Below are 18,610 nucleotides of genomic sequence, written 5' to 3' on the forward strand. Positions count from 1 at the left end.
ATCTTATCTCATTCGGCCAATAAAAGTATGATAGATATACTATTTTGTATAGTATTAAAAATATTTTTATAAAATAATTAAATATGACATATATCATAATTTTAGTGGTCACAAAGAGATAATTTATCACGTTATACCAGAAGATATTTTATTCTCTACGTGGAATGGGTGTTGCAAAATGGATGAAATAGATAGATTAGAGTCAAATTTTAATGGATTGAATATTTTTAAACCAACAATCAAATTTTATCAACTTATTCTATTAAATAAATCCAATCCATTTGTGATCCATTAAACAAAAACCAATCTAACTCAATTATGAATCATTTTTTTTATGGATGGATTTTCAACCCATCCATTTAAAAGTACATGATATATATTAGATTTTTATTTTTTTATTTTTTTCAGTTACACCCAAACCAGAAATCAAAATCTACATAAATGTGAAGATTGCGCCTAAAATATTTTATGCAACAAATGTGAATTTTTATTTCTCATACTACATTCTTCATTGATATCAATGATCCAGCACAAATAAGGTATGTTTCCTTCAATGGTATTTCTAGAAATTATACTGTCAAAACATGAAAGGAGAGATCAGACACATTTGCAAGCATTGAAATTTCAAGCATTGATCATGCTAGAATACTAAGCCATATTTCTTAAACATTAGAAAACTAGATTCATGTGACTGATCACCAGATTTCAGAACTCCTCAATTTCCATCACAATCTTCCTTATTCCTATTACAGAACCTGATACTCATCTCCGGTACGAAAATTCATCATGAAGTTTCTTGAAGCCTATACATTGTGATCTCCTGCTGCTTAAAATATCGCCTATCCTCTTCATCGACCAACACAAGATTCAAAAAGTACTTCACACTGAATTTGTTATTGATGTTATGATGAGTCGGTGTTAGCTCGTAAGGACTGAGGAACAGTCTGACAGGGATTGATTCTCCTGTAAAAACAATCATGCATTAACTACCAAATACAAATATGAGGTTTTCCTAATATGATATCGAAACATAAATCTAAACTTAATCGAAAATATTATGCAAGTAGAAACTATGAAGCTATATTTTACTGAACCAATGTCAAGGTTAAATTACCTCTGACCGGAGCACCATCCATCAACTCAAATTTAGCCAATGTTTCTGTCTCAACATGGGTGTTGGTCCCTGACCCGGTTGATTCGCGACGCCTAATCTCAAGATCCATGTTTTTTATCTTAATTCTGACAAGTAAAAAGTATATTTTACCAATAATGACATCTTTCAGATGATACCTGAAAGATTAAAAATCCTAATAAGTATTTACCATTAGTACATAGTAGATGAGAAAAATATTCTCTTCAAACCAGTGCATTTATGGGCATATACAAGCGGTGTCAAAATTAGACAAAAAAATATCTTCAGGGCAGATACCTACCTAATTATCTATAATTGGTGTTTATAATCAATGTCAATATGTAAATTTCAAAAAACAATTACAGGCTAATACAACTAAAAAGATAAAGTAATAAATAAATTTCAAATTCCAAGCTGTAAATAGAAACTCTATAGGAGACAAATCGATGCTTGGTGCTTTGATTAAGATAAATAACCAAGTGACATAAAAAGCATATGCTATTCCATCGAAATGGGCGTCAAAATATTCAACTTACTTGCTTTTGTTGTATTCGAATTCAATGTGTAGACAATCTTCAATTCCAACTTCCATCTGTACCATGTATTAAAATATGGTGAATATAAAGTATAAATAAAAGCAGACGATAACAATGTTCTGAGGTAAAGCACAAGGTAATAAATACATGTACCTATAGATATTTTATCAATCGCTACTTGAAAGGAAATGGTTTATGACACAACTTCACTTTACCATTGCCACTGGGCCACTATTGTGTTTAATTGATGGGAAGTGTAGAGAACGAATCACTATTACGGTTTATATGGTGAAAGTGAATTTTTGCTAGACAGCATTGAAATTATTATTCAGTTATTGAGCTCACCTTGATGCTATTGTTAATTGCTGGAGCTGGAGTATAGTTGCGAACCTGGTCAATGATGATGGAAATAAAAATGTATATAAGTAGAAGTATATTTTTAAAGCTTATACAATAGAATATTATCCATGAAATGCAGTACTTGGATAAAATAACATTCAACTCGATATCTCAGACCATCGATCAAAAAATATTTTACCGATGGAGAACATACCACAAAATCCTGGTATTCTACTATGCTTCCTGCATAACCACGACTTATGGTCACTTTCAAGACATACCTGGAAATTACAAATGCATAAAAACATCACAAATTATCATATTTAAGCTACACAGTCTATTATTTGCAAAGGAAATATTCCATAACAATTGACAAAAACTATGAGAGAAGTCCATCGATCCTCAAGAAATCATACCTAAGCCTCACATTCACCCCGTTGTATGTCTCATATGGCATTTCGACGGTAGAAAATTCAAATGGATAGACTTTCCTCTCATAGATTTCACCAGGAACATCTAATTCTCGTACTGCAAAAGACAGAAAATGAAAAGCTATTATTTCCAAATGTTATAACTTACAAGTAATGCCTTGTAGCATTAAATGAAAAGCTAAAACAACTATGAAGAATATTTTTATTCAAGATGAAAGTCACAGAAAACTTAGTTACCAAGGGAAGTGAAGTCATAAAAGTTTCCTCTATCGAAATACATCTCTGCACAGTGAAACAAAATTTAAAATGAATTTTGTATCACTACTGAAGTAAAAAATTATAATAGGCATAAAGAGTAACTTATTGCCAAAACAGTAATGGAATAACAACTGCATGTGATTTTAAAAAGGTGATGAATGTATTTTTTTGCCTGCACTGGTCATTATCAACTAAGATTTAACAGTTACACCATTGTTAAATTAAAACTAAAGTGCTTAAATTTGAAAGTGATAAAATCATCAATGTCAGGAATATCACATCAGTTTCAGCTACAGATTCTCGAAAACAATAAGGGTACAAATTCATAGAGAACATTTTCTACAAACTGTTTAAACAAAACTGAAATGGAAGTCAATCAAATTAAGGCAGCCCTTCTCCTATGTATAAGACATAGTTCATGATTAATTGTAAGCTTAAATTTACAGCCTTAGGGACGAAAGCTTTTAGTACAATCATCCAATATTGTTTACCAAATATGTACATCATTTTATGCTTCATCTCAAGTCAAAAAGGAATTTAACAGAAAGGCAACAAGTGAGCTTGCCATCATGTCCGGCAATAACATAAAGACAGAGGAGCAAGTTGGAAGTTGGAATCTAGCAGAAATAACAATTTAAAAGAAACAAAGATAAATACAAAATTACTTAAAGTAGATACATCATCAGTACAGGACTGAGCTTTAATAAGGCAATTCCAGTGCTGCTAATGTTATGAACATTGATTATAGACAGAAAATCAAATATTTACATTACATGCACATCTGACACACCCTAGCTAGTTACTTAGACCTAGATGGTGGCCGACCCCAAAAACACTATAGAAAGATAGCAGGTAGAGGGATGGCCACTACAACGAATATTAGGAAAATATAAATGATTTATATTATATACATATAAATGTTCAAAAATAGAATATTCATAAAATTAAAGGGATTTATAATTAATAATCACAATCTATTGTTATAAATATTAGATACTTTGATCAATATTTTTTGATAAATCATATTACAAAATAACATTTACATAATTATGGTGAATATTATGTTATTTATAATTATTATTTCTTTTATGATTAATTAAAAAAGTAGAAAGCAAACGTAGTAGAGCACTTTTGAAGTATCTCAACTAAAGCCCATGAAAACCCCTGATAAAAAGCCCATTAAAAACCTGAGTTTACAGTGAAAAGGTTTTCTTCTTCATTGCATGGGTGACCCAACTTCAGAACCCATGAACAGTGCAGCTACATGGGGCTTCAACCCGAAAAAATCAGGAGTGGCCACTACAGCCAGGATTTTGTCGCAATTTGGGCATGATTCACCGCAACCACCATACGCTCCATTGCAGCAAATTGTGCCACTCCTCCATGATTGACTACATAGGACAGACCTAAGAGTTCTAAGGTGGCACCCTGATAAATTTCTCCAAGAAATTGCACTAAAATGCTACGAAGTATGATAGGACTTTGCTATCATCACCATATATAGTATCCTGACAAAAAAAAACTTCTAAACAATATTTATTCCCCCCCTCCATTTAAACTTTAGATACACATAACACAATAATGAGTTAAGATAATTAGTCAAGTACAAACCAATCTGTCCAAGAAGTTCGACTTTTATGCCATTGTGATCAATCTTCTTCCCTTGCATTGGTTCAATGGTAATCTAAACATGGCAACAAATACATAAATAGTCAATCCAGTAAGGCTCGAAAGACAAGATATCAAAGATTATTACAACAAATAATAACAAGTGTTTAACCTAAACTCCATAACATAATACTAAGAGCATTTACAAATAAAATACCTTCCCAACAATGTTTTCTTGACTTTGGAAAAGCGGGACCGTAACTGTTTGGCCATTCTCTTTTTTAAAAGGAACCTAAAAACATAAACGGATATCAATCAAAAGGAGCACATACAAGTCACTAAAATGATGAATTAAAAGATCGAAATGCATTAACAATACAACAATAAACTTCAAATCAAGTAACAATTTTTCCCCTGAACTTTTACTAGGCATCAAGCTTTACAGCAACATTACAGAATGCAAAAAAGTGTCTTACCTGCTTACGGTTTTTCCCATCATTGAATGTGATTAAGACATTACAAGCTGGCTTGAAAGCTCCAAGAAGGTAATTCTAAATTTTCAGTTCCATCACCAAATCAAGTGAGTCAAAGTTATAAACTTACAATGAATACTCAAAAGCTCAGAAACCAAAACATTAACACCCAACATAGCAAAAAAAACACTTACCATGCTGTTCACACCTCAATCTTCTTCTACCTCAATACAAAACCACCTCTGATACACAATTTCAAATTTAAATCACCAAATTAATAGAATTAATGCAAAAAATAACGTTCCTAATCTAACACATCCTCAACCCAAATTAACAAATCAAAATCACTAACTGGCCAAAAGGGTATCCAAATTCATAGACAAAATCCATAATTTCGAAATCATAAACAAAATTGGAGTAAACCAAAACAGCGTACCGTGAACTGTGTCGAGCGATTACGTGGATATGTTTGGATTTGGAGGGTTAGTGAAAGGAAAGAATAGAGAAATTGCGAGATTGGGATGGAATGAAAAATGGATAGAAGAAACGCATTATTTGGAAGTGGTGATTGGAATGGGTTATGGAGAGTGTGAGGGAATGAAGAGAAGGGAAGAAGAAAGGAATGGAAATTGCATCTTCTGTATTTCTGAACGCTATAGGGAATGTCGTTTCACTGTTGTGCCTGAGCTTTAGATCCACCTTCATACATCAGATCAGTTATTTTTTTAACATTTTTATGCATATGGAGTGGAGGATATAGAGATATACAGTTGTGGTAGATAAACTTACAAAAAAAATTAAAGGTTTGATACTTAAGAGTTATATTTGTTAATACTTAGTTATATAATTTGAAAAGAATTAATTACTTAAGCAAAAAAAGTATATTATTAGTAGTATAAAAAATATTGATAATTGTTTTAATTTGTAGTTTGAATTTCTAAAGCACATATATGTGTTACAAGTGTTAATCAAAGGGAATGACACAATTTATATTAGATAATAAGATAAGATGTGAATCCATATTGAAATTGTGACTTGGAGAAAAGTTTAAAATTTTACGATAAAAATGATTAAAATGTAGATTTTTATGGAATAGACGGTTAAAATATGAATTTTCATAGAATTAGTAGTTAAAATGTGGAGTTATACTTCTATTTCTTTTGTTTTCGAAATTATGTTTATTTTGTCATCAGTCGTTACACTCGCTTAGTGAGGATTATGTGCTCATTATGTTTTGGTATTCAATGATATGGGTTAATTGGATATTTGGATTGTGATGGAATAAAATGATTTGGGACAGAATGCAACGGTTGTCAATTGTCATACCATTGTTTTGATATTTTATGATGGAATGAAGTGGATTTAGTTTCATGGTAGTTTAAACAAATCTAAATGATGGAACCTACTATTTTTCAATTACATTAGTCTTTATTCCTGGCTGTTCAAATGGATCAAATTAATTTTTTTAACATGTTTTATCATATATTATATGAACTAATTTAATCCTAAAATTGACTATTTTAATCCACATTTAAAAATTTTAAAGGATCAAAATAATATATGTATTTACTTTTTTCTTAATATCTTACTATAAGAATTAGGTTGGAATGATGTTGTGTGTTTTTGTTTTTCATTTGAATTCTATCATGCTAAAGAGGTAGGTGACCTTGAGACAACATCAAGGTTATTACTTAGTAATCATAATATTACAAATTTCAATCATGGAATAATCTTTTTGAATTGTGGGATAAATTGTATACATCTTAAATGAGATCTTCTGTCCCTTAAAAATTCATGTCTCATGTCCCAGATCATTCAGTATTTGTCAATAAGTCAAAAATAATACATCATTTTAATTTAATTTAATTAAAATAATATATTAACTTTACATGTCTAAATATAAGTGGAACAAGACAACAATGAGGACACCAAATTGGGACAGATGATCCCCATATGTATACATCTCTAATTCTCAAACTCCATTAATCCTCTACATTGGATCACCCTTTTCTATTAGGCTAAAGAAGGGGAGGGGTGGTGTACGACTAATACAAAAAAATATGTTTGTGAAGTTGATTATATATTTTGTATGGTTCATGTTGTTGAGTTAAACCTGTGGGATCAATATCATTATACTTTGCAGGAAAATTACAGGATAGTATATGAGTGAAGTTTTGGAGCTGCACCGTTTTGTCCTTCGTAAACAATATATATTCTCTCTATGATATATAATATTTAGCCTCATTTAACATACAAGTTGCTGTGGTGTAGTGGTTATCACGTTAGTCTTACACACTAAAGGTCCCCAGTTCGATCCTGGGCAGCAACAAAGGTGTTTTTTCCTTATTTTTTTGATAGAAAATGGGAAGACATAATGAAATAAACAATTTATTGAAAATTTCAAGTGAATGTACTTTCAAATGAATGCTACATGCTCGTAAAACTTCAAATTAACATTAATGGTAACCTTCAATTGGTGGTTCAATCTGATTTCCTTCAAAATATTTGCAAAATTTTCACCATCTCCTTTTTAAATCGATGATAATACATCCTATTTAAAATCTCTCTTTTCTATTAGTGAATGATTGTGATGTTGTTCTTGGGTGGAGGGAGGGACCTATGAAATGAGTGAAGATAGTTTTCCCTATGTGAGTCACTCATCCCTATATAAAAAACTTATGTTTTTTGTTTGTGTCGGATGGTGAAATATAAAAGCACAAAGCATGTGAAAGCAATTGCTATATTATGTTATCTTGAAATACGGCTATATCAAGTTGTAAATTAAACAACAATTCTGCAATATCTTTTTGTGTGGTGTATGTATCTTTGATTGAAGGATGTGAGCCTCTTCAAAACGACTTGTATTATTTAAGGAGAAATGATTTTATCATTTTGTGTGGTGTATCTCTAGACACATTTTCAAAAGAGAGATTCAGAACCAACAAGATATTGATTCAGTAGTTAGTATAAGGTTCCACTAGATTTTAGAATGATTAAAAGATCAAATGTTTAATTTTTATAAGTAACATTTGTTGGGAAAAACAATCATATATTCCAAAAAATATTAGTTTTTTACCCAAAAGAGTGAAATGATACCTTTAATAATACAAAAATAAGATTCAAAAAATACATTTAGTAAATTAACACGTATAGATTCCAACAAAGCACAAAAATAGAAAATTCACACTCATAAATATTTTTTCCTTTACAAATTAAAATGAAAATTAAGAAACTAAAAATATGTTGGGAGTTAAATCTTACACCTCTCATTGTCAATCGACTTTTTTAAGATGAAACATTAACGACTTAAAAATATGTATTCCATCATATATGTATATATATATATATAAATAAAAGATGATTGAAGTTATAATACTACTCATATAAAAACTTTAAGAATAATACATCTGAGTTTTACAACTAATGAAATATGATTAGAATTAAAAGTTAATAATTAATCACATAATAATCATAATATATATATTTTGATCTTGATCATTCAAATAAAATATAATTATTCATATTAATTGTTTTCATTTTTCACCCCTCCATAATACATTATTCTCAACTTAGTTGCTCCATATATATGTGTGAGTATGCATTGTGGACAAATATCCAACTCAGACTATGTCCCATAGCCGCTCAAATTGGTGAAAATGAGTAAACATGTTGAAGTACTGTAGTATGTCGTATCCACCCATCATTTTATTTGTCACTATGCTTAATTATGATTCTTCTTCGTAGTGAATTCAAACACGGCTGAATTTTATTTTGTATATCCTTTGTAAGAAGGATTTAATATGTATAAATTTTTTGTACTGTCAATCAATCATTCACCATTGATTTATTAACTACTATTGACTCTCAAACAAAAGTAATACAAATTAATGGTAGATAATGTACTAAAAATGTAAAAAAAATTACACTATCAGTACACAAATTTCAAACTCTTATACCAATTAGTAATATTATATATAAGATTGTCCTTGATATATAATAAGTGTGAACTTTCATAAGATGATATTTTTTAAGTTGGTTATGCTTCAATTTGAAATTAAATATAAGTCCCACTCCTCAAACCAAAAATGTGTATTGTCTAGGTTTTAGATTTGAGCCAAGCTTCTTTAACTTAGTATAACTTGTATTTTAAAACTTAAATTTCATGAATTTGAATTGAACTCTACTCTATATTAATCTCAATCTTATGTTATAATTGATGGTCTAAACTTTAAACTTTCATGACTACACTTTAATCTTTAAATATTTATGTATAATTAACTCCAAAATATATGTATATTTTTTATAATAATAAATTATCCTCAAAATGCAATATATATATATAAAAAGATAAGAAAAATCAATTGTTAGGATCATGATAGAACATGTGGAGGTTTTGTGCATTTGATTCCACGTGCTAGTTAATAGTGCACGTGTCGAATTGCTGAGGATCAAGGGTGGTAAAAAAAAACTGAGAATGAATGCCTTATAAGAACAACATCTGTAGTACCAACTTGACTGGATTCCACGTCATTGGGCCCCACATATTATATTATGAGATCCAGCTCACAGCTATGTTACTTAAGTAAACAAGTATATCACATTTTCTCATATTTCGAACCAATAAAACCATATCATAATGTTTACAAAATTTTAAACTATATACATTTTGTAAATATAATTACAAACTATTTTTTTTAGAATTGTATTTAAAATTTATCAATTAGTATAATTGATTTATTATTATTATTAAACTATTAGTAAATCAATAAGGAAATCGTACAATTACATTCAAAATAATAATAATACAACAATGTAGTTTAAACATAGTTGGTATCTATAATCATCATTAAAATATAAATTTTATTTAGAATATGACAATTAATTTAATATTATTTTTAGTAGAGACTAATTTTTGAACAATTAAAGTTTTGGAGTAGTTAGAAAAAAAATAATTCATGATAATTACTATAAAATATATAAAATATAGAATATTTTCATAGACTTGTTCCCAATAAAAATCATATATATCCTAATTAACTAACAATTTTTTTCTGTATAATTGAGCACATGTATATTGTATATGATTTATTATGATTGATTTATAACTTGTACATGCTATTTTACATGGTATAAGAAAATTTATAGGATATTGTAATATTACTTAAATTACGAGTTACCTATGTGATTTTTTCATTACCCAAAAGATTTTGAAAATCTAGTTGATATGTATAATTTATAAATGATAACATGTATATTCTATATGATTTCTAAATGCCATTGATCCCATAAACCTTTATTCTTTATTATAAGATTATGAGTGCGAGTGGGAGGAGTTCCAATCAATTAAATATATGAAATCACAACTAGGAAGAGATTTGCAATACCAATATAATAAAGATTTATATACATTAATTACATCTTATATCATTTATTTGTATTACTTAATTTTTAAAATTCAAAATTGTTAACTTTAAATAATAAATAATGTAAAAAATTCTTAAACTTTCAATATATACTTCTTTTTCTCATTCAATAATTGAGTTGATCAATCTTCCCCTGATTTATAAATCTAAGGATATATTCCTTCACCAGTATTTTTTGTTGGAAAATCTCTTCCTCAATGAGTTGCTCTATTTTAAATTGCTTGAATAATAAACTTGTCTTGTGTCATAGATTTCTACAAATTACTTGTCAGAAATTGTTTTAAAAATAATAAAAACTGAAAGCTTTTAATTGAAAAGTCATTATAGCATTTATCTCAGTCAATCAAATTATACTATTATTATATAATTCATTATTCATATTTGATCATGATTCACTCTTAGAAAAATTAATAGAAATGATGAGGGAGAAAGTATACATATATATATATATTAATTACTATCTTATATTAAATGCTTTGAAACACATTTATTATACGATAAATTCAAGATGAGGGAGAAAACTATGTAAATCATATTCATTTTTGTATTTTGTTTTGCTGTGACATCTTATAATAATTTAACAAAAAAATACATTAGAAAAAAGAGCCCACATAATTTGGTACGTGAATTTGTTCGATAAGATTTTAAAAACAAACAAACAAAATAGTATTCCCGAAATATAAAATCCAAGGACATATTCTTGCACAATGTTCTTTTGGATATTTACTCAAATTATAAACATTTTATGCTCCATCAACAAATGTGACATGATTGAATAATCTTCCCTCTATATATAACTTTAAGGACATGTTCTTATGCTAAGTTGTTTTGGAATATTTATCTCATATTAGAAACATCCTCAGCTCTATAGTTGCTTTATTTCTATAATCTTGTACGTGGATTTGTTTGATGTGATTTTAATTTTTTTTATAAACTTCCCAAACTGTAGTTATTAAACAGGGAAGTGATTAAATAATTTGAAAGAAAATAATACAATATCAGTAAAATATGGTCTCTATTTTTTGTACTTTATATTAATCAAAATATAAGCAGAAACATGTTTTTTGGGTAGATAAGCAGGAGACATGTTAGGTGTACTTCTAGGAACCTTATACATCAGCTGTTGTCCCACACTTTGTGCCACTCCATGTATCATGAGTTGTGATTGGTCAGAAAAAATATATTTAAATTAAAATTTAATTATTAAGTATTTTTCTGACCAATCACAAGCGCATGGCACATGGAGTGGCACAAAGTGTGGGACAGCAAATGTGCTCCCCTTTATAATATCCCTTTTAAACAATAACCAATATTATTAATATTGTTCCGACCATCAAACTGGTTAGGATATTGATATAGTAGTTCAACCAGTAATTTACTAATTAAACCATATACATGCGAAATTAGATATATATAATATATAAACATTAATATTGAAAACCAATAATTTTTTATTTTCATTAAAAAAATAATTTTAAATAAAAACCAGCCGGTATGACTGGTATGGTTCAATTGAAAACCGGTCAGTATAACCAGTTTTGGCCAATTTAACTGATATGATTAAATGGTCAGTATAATTATTGTATCATACTGGTGTTATGACTAGTTCATCGATTCACAGGTTGAACCGGTCGGCACGTCTTATTTTTACAAAACATAAAACATTATCTTTTTATTTTGTCATCATCTTCTTATTTTAAAAGTATATTTAAAAAATTGAACATTACACTAAAAAAGTATTTGATACCTTTCAAATAAATTCAATTATAAATTAAAAATATTTGTTACCTAATAAAGTAAAAATATGATCAACAAATATGAATGTTCAGTCATGACGTCAGTATGAATAATATAAGAACATATCTATATGATAAATTTGTTGTTATTATATTACAACTATAAAAACTCATCATTATAAAATAATAATGAAATAGATTATATAATAAAAAATGTATAGTATATATTGAATTAAAAAATAAATTTATAAATATGTAGCTATGAATAAAACAAATATTGTCGCTATCTATCAAATGTATTTTTATGGTGGGCACGAACAAATCAAAGATTTTTGTTATTCGTATACATAAATAAATTTGTTACTTGTTTAGAATGATAAAATTTATCAAACTTAAATATGTGTTGGTGTAAATAATTTATTTATATAGGTAAAAGCCATTACAGATAATAAGATATTAAGGACTCAAACAATAAGTATTAAGATAAACTATAGATAAATTTAAATAAACTGAAACTAATTAAATAATAAGATAATATTCTATATTTAGTTTAAACCCGTGTGCTCCTTTCTCTCTGGATCCCATTTCTTAAAACTGAGGTTTTGTTTTGCCTTGGTAGAAGATATAGGAGTTATCTACATTGGAGGCATAGTATTAAAAACTTTATAAAGATGTTTGTATTAAAAATGGGAAGAAAGAATGTGAAAATATATTTCAGGGAAGGACTTATGAACATTCAATTCTCAGGGAAGGACTTTCCGGCCAGCTATAAATACTAGCCACATTTTCCATAACCATATCACAATACACTGAAATTTCTTCCTCTTTCATTTTCTCAAAACTCTTTCTCTCATTTTGCATCATGACTATTATCATTCACAAATCTGATCACTTTGGTAATTTATTTTATTTTTACCCCTTCTTTTTTATAGCAAAATTTAGTGTTTTTTTTGTTAATTTTCATATCTCAATTATATGTTTGTCTAATATAAGAGCCCACTATATTCACGGGATGACCAAAAGTTAAGGATTTAATTTCTTGGGAACGACACTTATTCGAAAGGGCAATCATAAAACCTTAAAGAGATTAGGGGAGGGGAAAATATGTCAATTATATAGAAAATTTTATATCTTGGCTTATCATATCTCTCTAATGGCAAAAGATTCTTATTATTTTTTAATTTTCATATGTCAATCATAGAGAAAATTTTATACTATGATGGAACTTCTTAAATTACCTCTATTGACAAAATAAGAACAAGAATAAAATAGATCTATTCTATATTATTTTTTTGTTTTAAGGTAATATGATTTCCTATTATTTTCATCAAGTCTGTAACATTTCCCCTACCATATAGAATGATTTTATTATTTGTTTACAATTTCAGAGGGTGATGTAGAGGCAAAGATGGGAGCAACAAATGAGAAAGAGATGACGTTGGAGGGTGGATTTATGATGCCACATGCCAACTCATTTGGCCACACATTTAGGTTAAATTCTTTTCCTAAATTATTCACTATTTGGGGTATCACACATTAATTATACACTATTTAAGTCCTTATACACTAATATGTAAAACTATGCTAAATAATGCTTTGCATTTTAAATTGTAGTAGGACAAAAACCACTATTTTTGCCATCTTATACTACTGAGCTATCTTGTTTTATTCATTTATGTTTGCTGGGCCATAAGAGTTTGAGAAAATAGAGTGTATCATTTATTGTTCATATTCATATATTAATAAGTATTAACTTTAAAATTGTTCATATGCTAATAATTATTAACTTTAAAATGAAGAGTAATATATCATAATAAATAATGCGATCTTTATGCCTATAATAAATAGATATTAAACTCCAACATAAGATATTTATCTTTAGTGTATTCTAGTTCAGATTTTCTTGCTTCTTCTTTGTTATTGAGAGAGGCCTATAAATCTCCGACTACAGTTTTAAAATTTTAATAATATACAATAGTCGGTGAAACAAAACTAATAGTATAGAAAAAAAGGAGTTTAATACCCAAAAACTGTAGTTTTAAAACATTGTTTTATTTATTTTAGAAATATTTTGGTAAGATGTAAACTTCTACAAGTTTGTTGGTGAAGTTTTTTTTATATGATATATCACGTGTATTATTTTTATTTAAAACTTAATTATAATTAACACGAATAATATGATAATTGTGTAACTTATATCATATTTATTGTATAGTAGATGTTATTACTGTCAAACTACTATATTTACTCATTACCATGAAATAATCATTAGTAGATGTCTAAAATGAAATAATCATTAGTATGAAGGTGATATATATATTTTTATTGTTATAAATAAATCTTTGCTAAACTTTAGGCCTTATATTAGATTGTTTACTCACCCTAAATTTTGGTTAATAAAAAATAAAATAAATATTTTTTTGATTCTGCCATTCAGTGACTCTGTAACTTTTTTATTTAATTATAGCTATGTTAGTCTTTTTTTCTAGTAATTTTGGGGAAAATAAAATGAAAGATGTACTAGTCATTTATGACTTATGTTTAGGAGTGACAGAAAGCATTGTATTGTTTGTGTGAATCAGGAATTATGATGCTGAAAGTGAGAGGCAAGAAGGAGTGGAGAATTTCTACAGAAGAAATCACATTTACCAAACAGTTGATTTTGTAAGCATCTATTATTACTAATAACTTGTTACAATATCATTGCTTAGAATACGCGTAACTGTAATATTGTTTGCCTTATATTGTAGAAATCGATCATGGGTTCTAATCCTGATAATCTCTTTATAATACAGGTGAGGAAAATGAGGGAGGAGTATGGAAAATTGAAGAGGGTGGAGATGAGTATATGGGAATGTTGTGAACTCCTTAATGAAGTAGTTGATGAGAGTGATCCTGATTTGGATGAGCCTCAGATTGAGCATTTGCTACAAACAGCTGAAGCCATAAGGAAGGACTACCCTAATGAAGATTGGCTACACTTAGCTGGCCTTATCCATGGTAATAAATAATGACCGTAATATCTATGTATTATTATTATCAAGATTTATACATACTTGGTATATTGTTAATTTGTATTACTTTTTTCCGAAGAATCAACGCATACATATTTATCTTATAAATAATTACAATAACTATTATTTAAAAACTTGTACTTGTTATAGAACAATCATTTAAACCAATTTCAATTTGGTTTTAATGCAGATCTTGGAAAGGTTCTTCTGCTTCCTATTTTTGGAGGACTTCCTCAATGGGCTGTTGTAGGTAAGTAACTATATACTTTATATTGAAAAATCATATCTTACATTCATAATTTAAGCTATACTCTTCATTAATCTTTACTATATTTGTGTAGGTGACACATACCCAGTTGGTTGCAGATTTGATGAGTCTATTGTTCATCATAAGGTAAATCAATCAATTCATTTTCTCTTTGGGTATGCAAAAAACAACTTATTTCACATTAAACACCTAACTTATGTTGCATCCACCTTTCAGTATTTCATGGAAAATTCAGACTATAACAATCCTGCATACAACACTAAATATGGGATTTACTCTGAGAAATGTGGACTTAACAATGTGCTCATGTCATGGGGACATGATGACTACATGTATCTTGTAAGTCCTTCGAAAACCCAAGTAAATTTATTATATCTTATTCGCTTAGTGATCATAAGATCACGAGTTCAAATTCTAGACATAATTACTCCGCTTGCAGAGATAAGAGTGTGTACATCTACTTTTAGACCCCGCTAGGCGGGAGCCTCGTGTATTGTGACACCCTTTTTTATGGAATGCTATTATTTCGAAAAATGTAAATCAAATGTCTGAGTTTTGGGTTGTCTTTAGGTGGCAAAGGAAAACAAGACTACTCTGCCCTCAGCTGCTTTGTTCATCATCAGATACCATTCATTCTATGGTAAAATCCAAATTTATAAGCAAAACTTACATTATCCAGCATTTAATTATAAATGTATAATCAATCATTTGGTTTTTTGCACTCTTATTTGATACACTCCTTTTGTTTTGCAGCATTACATAGGGAAGGAGCATATGAGCATTTGATGAATGATGAGGATGTTGAGAATCTGAAATGGCTCAACATTTTCAAGTAACATTACATGATCTTTTCTATTGATCATATAGTTGATTGGTGGCTATGTCTGCAAATATTTGTTGATATTTTCTTAACTTTCTTCAATGTTTAACTGTAGCAAATATGACTTATACAGCAAGAGCAAAGTTAGAGTTGATGTTGAAAAGGTCAAACCATATTATCTCTCCCTCATTGAAAAGGTTTGCACTGCTTGGAAAATTCTATTTCCTTTTCTTCCAATTGAAAAAAAAACAAGCTTTTTTCCTAGTTTGTACTAATTTTGTTTTACTTTTGTTTTTTTTGTTGTTGCAGTACTTCCCTGCAAAGTTGAAGTGGTGAAACATTGGAGCCTTGAATATTATGGAATGATAAGCAACTAGTTATAGTATGCAGTAGTTGAAATAAGTTATTAGGCAACAGTAACATGAACTTGTGTCCTGTAGTTGTGGAAGATTCTTGCATGAAATAAACTTGTAGTGAAGGTCTTTTGTGATATATTTTTCCTTTGGCTCAACAAGGATCTTAATATTATGTTTATTTTGGTTGAATTCTAATTTGGATTTACATCTTTTCCTGATTTACTCTCTGTAATGTGTAGCAAGGTGTATCACGTAGCGAGTGTCATATAAAAGAAGTTTTTGTAATAATAACGTAGAAAATGATGAACCACAATACTGCAAACTGGAACCGGTAATGCCGACCTTGTATGCATGGACTAAAAGTGAATACTTACATACAATGTTGAATTTTTTAAAAAGGACTTTTTCACAAATAATAACTTAACCTCCTTTGACTATTTAGCAGTCATTCAACTATGTTCATTGATGAGATTCATCAACAAATCCAAAATGCAGTGTCTGAGAACTAGCACATATTAATGTACTGTGCTTACAGTGCACCCCTTGGTACTAATTGTCTAATTGTACCCATTTTAGTAAGTTTCTACCTAATAAATTAATCTTTTTGGGTTAGACTCTTCTCATGAGCTAAAGTCCTAACAATTTATTTCTTTTGCATCATGGATATAACCTCTTTGTCTCACAATATAAAATGATCTACAGACAAAGAACTTTTGAACAAGTCCAAGATGTATCACTTTAATGGAAGAAGCAGATTTAAGGGTGGCTTGATATTAACCATGTTATCTCAAATGTTTATATTAAGCAATGTAATTAATGTTATGAAATTAATAATTGAATAGAAGCAAGTAATAGCAAGAGGTATTAAGTAATAACAATTAATACTCAATTTTGTCCGATCCAAAATACATTTTTTCAAAAAATTAAATAAATAAATTTTTTTTTTTTGACTTAATTACCCAACACATAAAATTTTAATTTGAATTTCAAAATGGGGTTGAATTGAATTCACTCACAAAATTGTTTCCAAAAATAAAAAATCGAATTTTGAAAAGAGTATTTAACGGATAATCAATAACTCCATGATAATTTATATTTTATCCATTTTCGTTTTTTATTTAAAGGGAAATTTAGAAATAGTTCTTAAGTGACTTAATGGTCACTTATTAGCTAGAATCAATTCTTTAAAAAAATGTTTACACTGGAAAATTTCATTAATTCTCATATACATGTATATGATAAGAATAGGAAGAAAAAACATTTGTTACAACCCTACAAAAAATAACAATGTTTTTATAAGGTTTGCATGAAAATTAAATCCAAATCTAGTTTTTGTAGAGTAAAAGTTATTATTCCTACACTAACGTATGTTAAAATAATTTTAGACTTTCTAAGAAAAATTGTTTGGGCATATTAATTGAAAAAAAATACATTTTTAAGAATACCAAAATACATATTATAAATTCATTTTGTAATTATGATTACTTTGAATTTTCAAATATTGTGTCGATGAAATTCAAAATTTTAAAATTTTCTTTAATAGTAAAAATAAGGTTTCCTTTTTTCCCTCCTTTGAATTAATTAGGGGATTGCATTTGATTTCAACATGTGCTAAAACTCTCAGCCTATAAAAAAGAGAAAACCACACCATTTTTTCTTTACTAGAAAATGACAATCCATTAAAAATCATTCACTCTCAAAATAATCCTACATCAAGTTTCATCCAAAAAATCTTTCATTCATCACTTACTCCCAAGAATTGTCAACCAAAAATAACTAGAATCATCCAAAAAGTATAATCTTCTACCTCACACAAGAATCCTCTCGATCAAAAAAATTCATTCTTCAATCATTTCTCTCTTCTCTAAACATTATCTTTCACACATAATCATCCAACAAAAACCTAAAAAATCAACAATAATTTGAGATCTCCCATACACAATAACACCACCCAAAAAATGAGAAAAAATTACAAATAAACTCTAGAAGAATTATAATTGCGTTAATATGCATTAGTTAACCTTTTTTGCACAACTTTTCGTGTTGCAACATTTCATTGTTGTTGGAATTAGCACGAGAGGTATGTCATTTTCATTACTTTCTTGTATAGTTGTTTTATTTTTGTTACCAATAATTGCATTAGTAATAATAATTATCACGATTGTAACATATAATTATAACTACATCAAGAAGGTAAATGTATAAACACTCTTTGC

General features: G+C 28.5%; 2 protein-coding genes and 1 non-coding gene across 4 annotated transcripts; 2 read left to right on the forward strand and 1 right to left on the reverse strand.

The window, feature by feature from the left end:
- On the reverse strand, positions 626 to 5,482 carry LOC109333720 (vacuolar protein sorting-associated protein 26A-like). The gene is made up of 13 exons (XM_019569280.1): positions 5,214 to 5,482; positions 4,972 to 5,019; positions 4,781 to 4,855; positions 4,522 to 4,596; positions 4,308 to 4,380; positions 2,676 to 2,720; positions 2,424 to 2,535; positions 2,222 to 2,288; positions 2,014 to 2,058; positions 1,669 to 1,724; positions 1,115 to 1,290; positions 792 to 963; positions 626 to 745 (listed from the first exon to the last, which is right to left on the reverse strand). The coding sequence occupies exons 2-13, from the start codon at positions 4,972 to 4,974 to the stop codon at positions 706 to 708; spliced, it is 939 nt and encodes a 312-aa protein (XP_019424825.1). The 5' UTR covers positions 4,975 to 5,019; positions 5,214 to 5,482; the 3' UTR covers positions 626 to 705.
- On the forward strand, positions 7,034 to 7,106 carry TRNAV-UAC. Its single transcript has one exon. It is a non-coding gene; the product is annotated as a tRNA-Val (tRNA).
- On the forward strand, positions 12,584 to 16,589 carry LOC109333731 (inositol oxygenase 1-like). 2 transcript variants are annotated; one of them, XM_019569300.1, is made up of 12 exons: positions 12,644 to 12,832; positions 13,325 to 13,338; positions 13,381 to 13,427; positions 14,519 to 14,600; positions 14,732 to 14,936; positions 15,141 to 15,200; positions 15,292 to 15,344; positions 15,435 to 15,557; positions 15,789 to 15,858; positions 15,972 to 16,050; positions 16,154 to 16,235; positions 16,348 to 16,589. In XM_019569300.1, the coding sequence occupies exons 1-12, from the start codon at positions 12,799 to 12,801 to the stop codon at positions 16,372 to 16,374; spliced, it is 876 nt and encodes a 291-aa protein (XP_019424845.1). In that variant the 5' UTR covers positions 12,644 to 12,798; the 3' UTR covers positions 16,375 to 16,589. The 2 variants fall into 2 exon arrangements, with proteins under 2 accessions (XP_019424836.1, XP_019424845.1); XM_019569291.1 differs by having other exon boundaries at positions 12,584 to 12,832; positions 13,325 to 13,427.

The sequence above is a fragment of the Lupinus angustifolius genome, chromosome LG02, assembly GCF_001865875.1.
Source record: "Lupinus angustifolius cultivar Tanjil chromosome LG02, LupAngTanjil_v1.0, whole genome shotgun sequence".
Taxonomy (NCBI): Eukaryota; Viridiplantae; Streptophyta; class Magnoliopsida; order Fabales; family Fabaceae; genus Lupinus; species Lupinus angustifolius.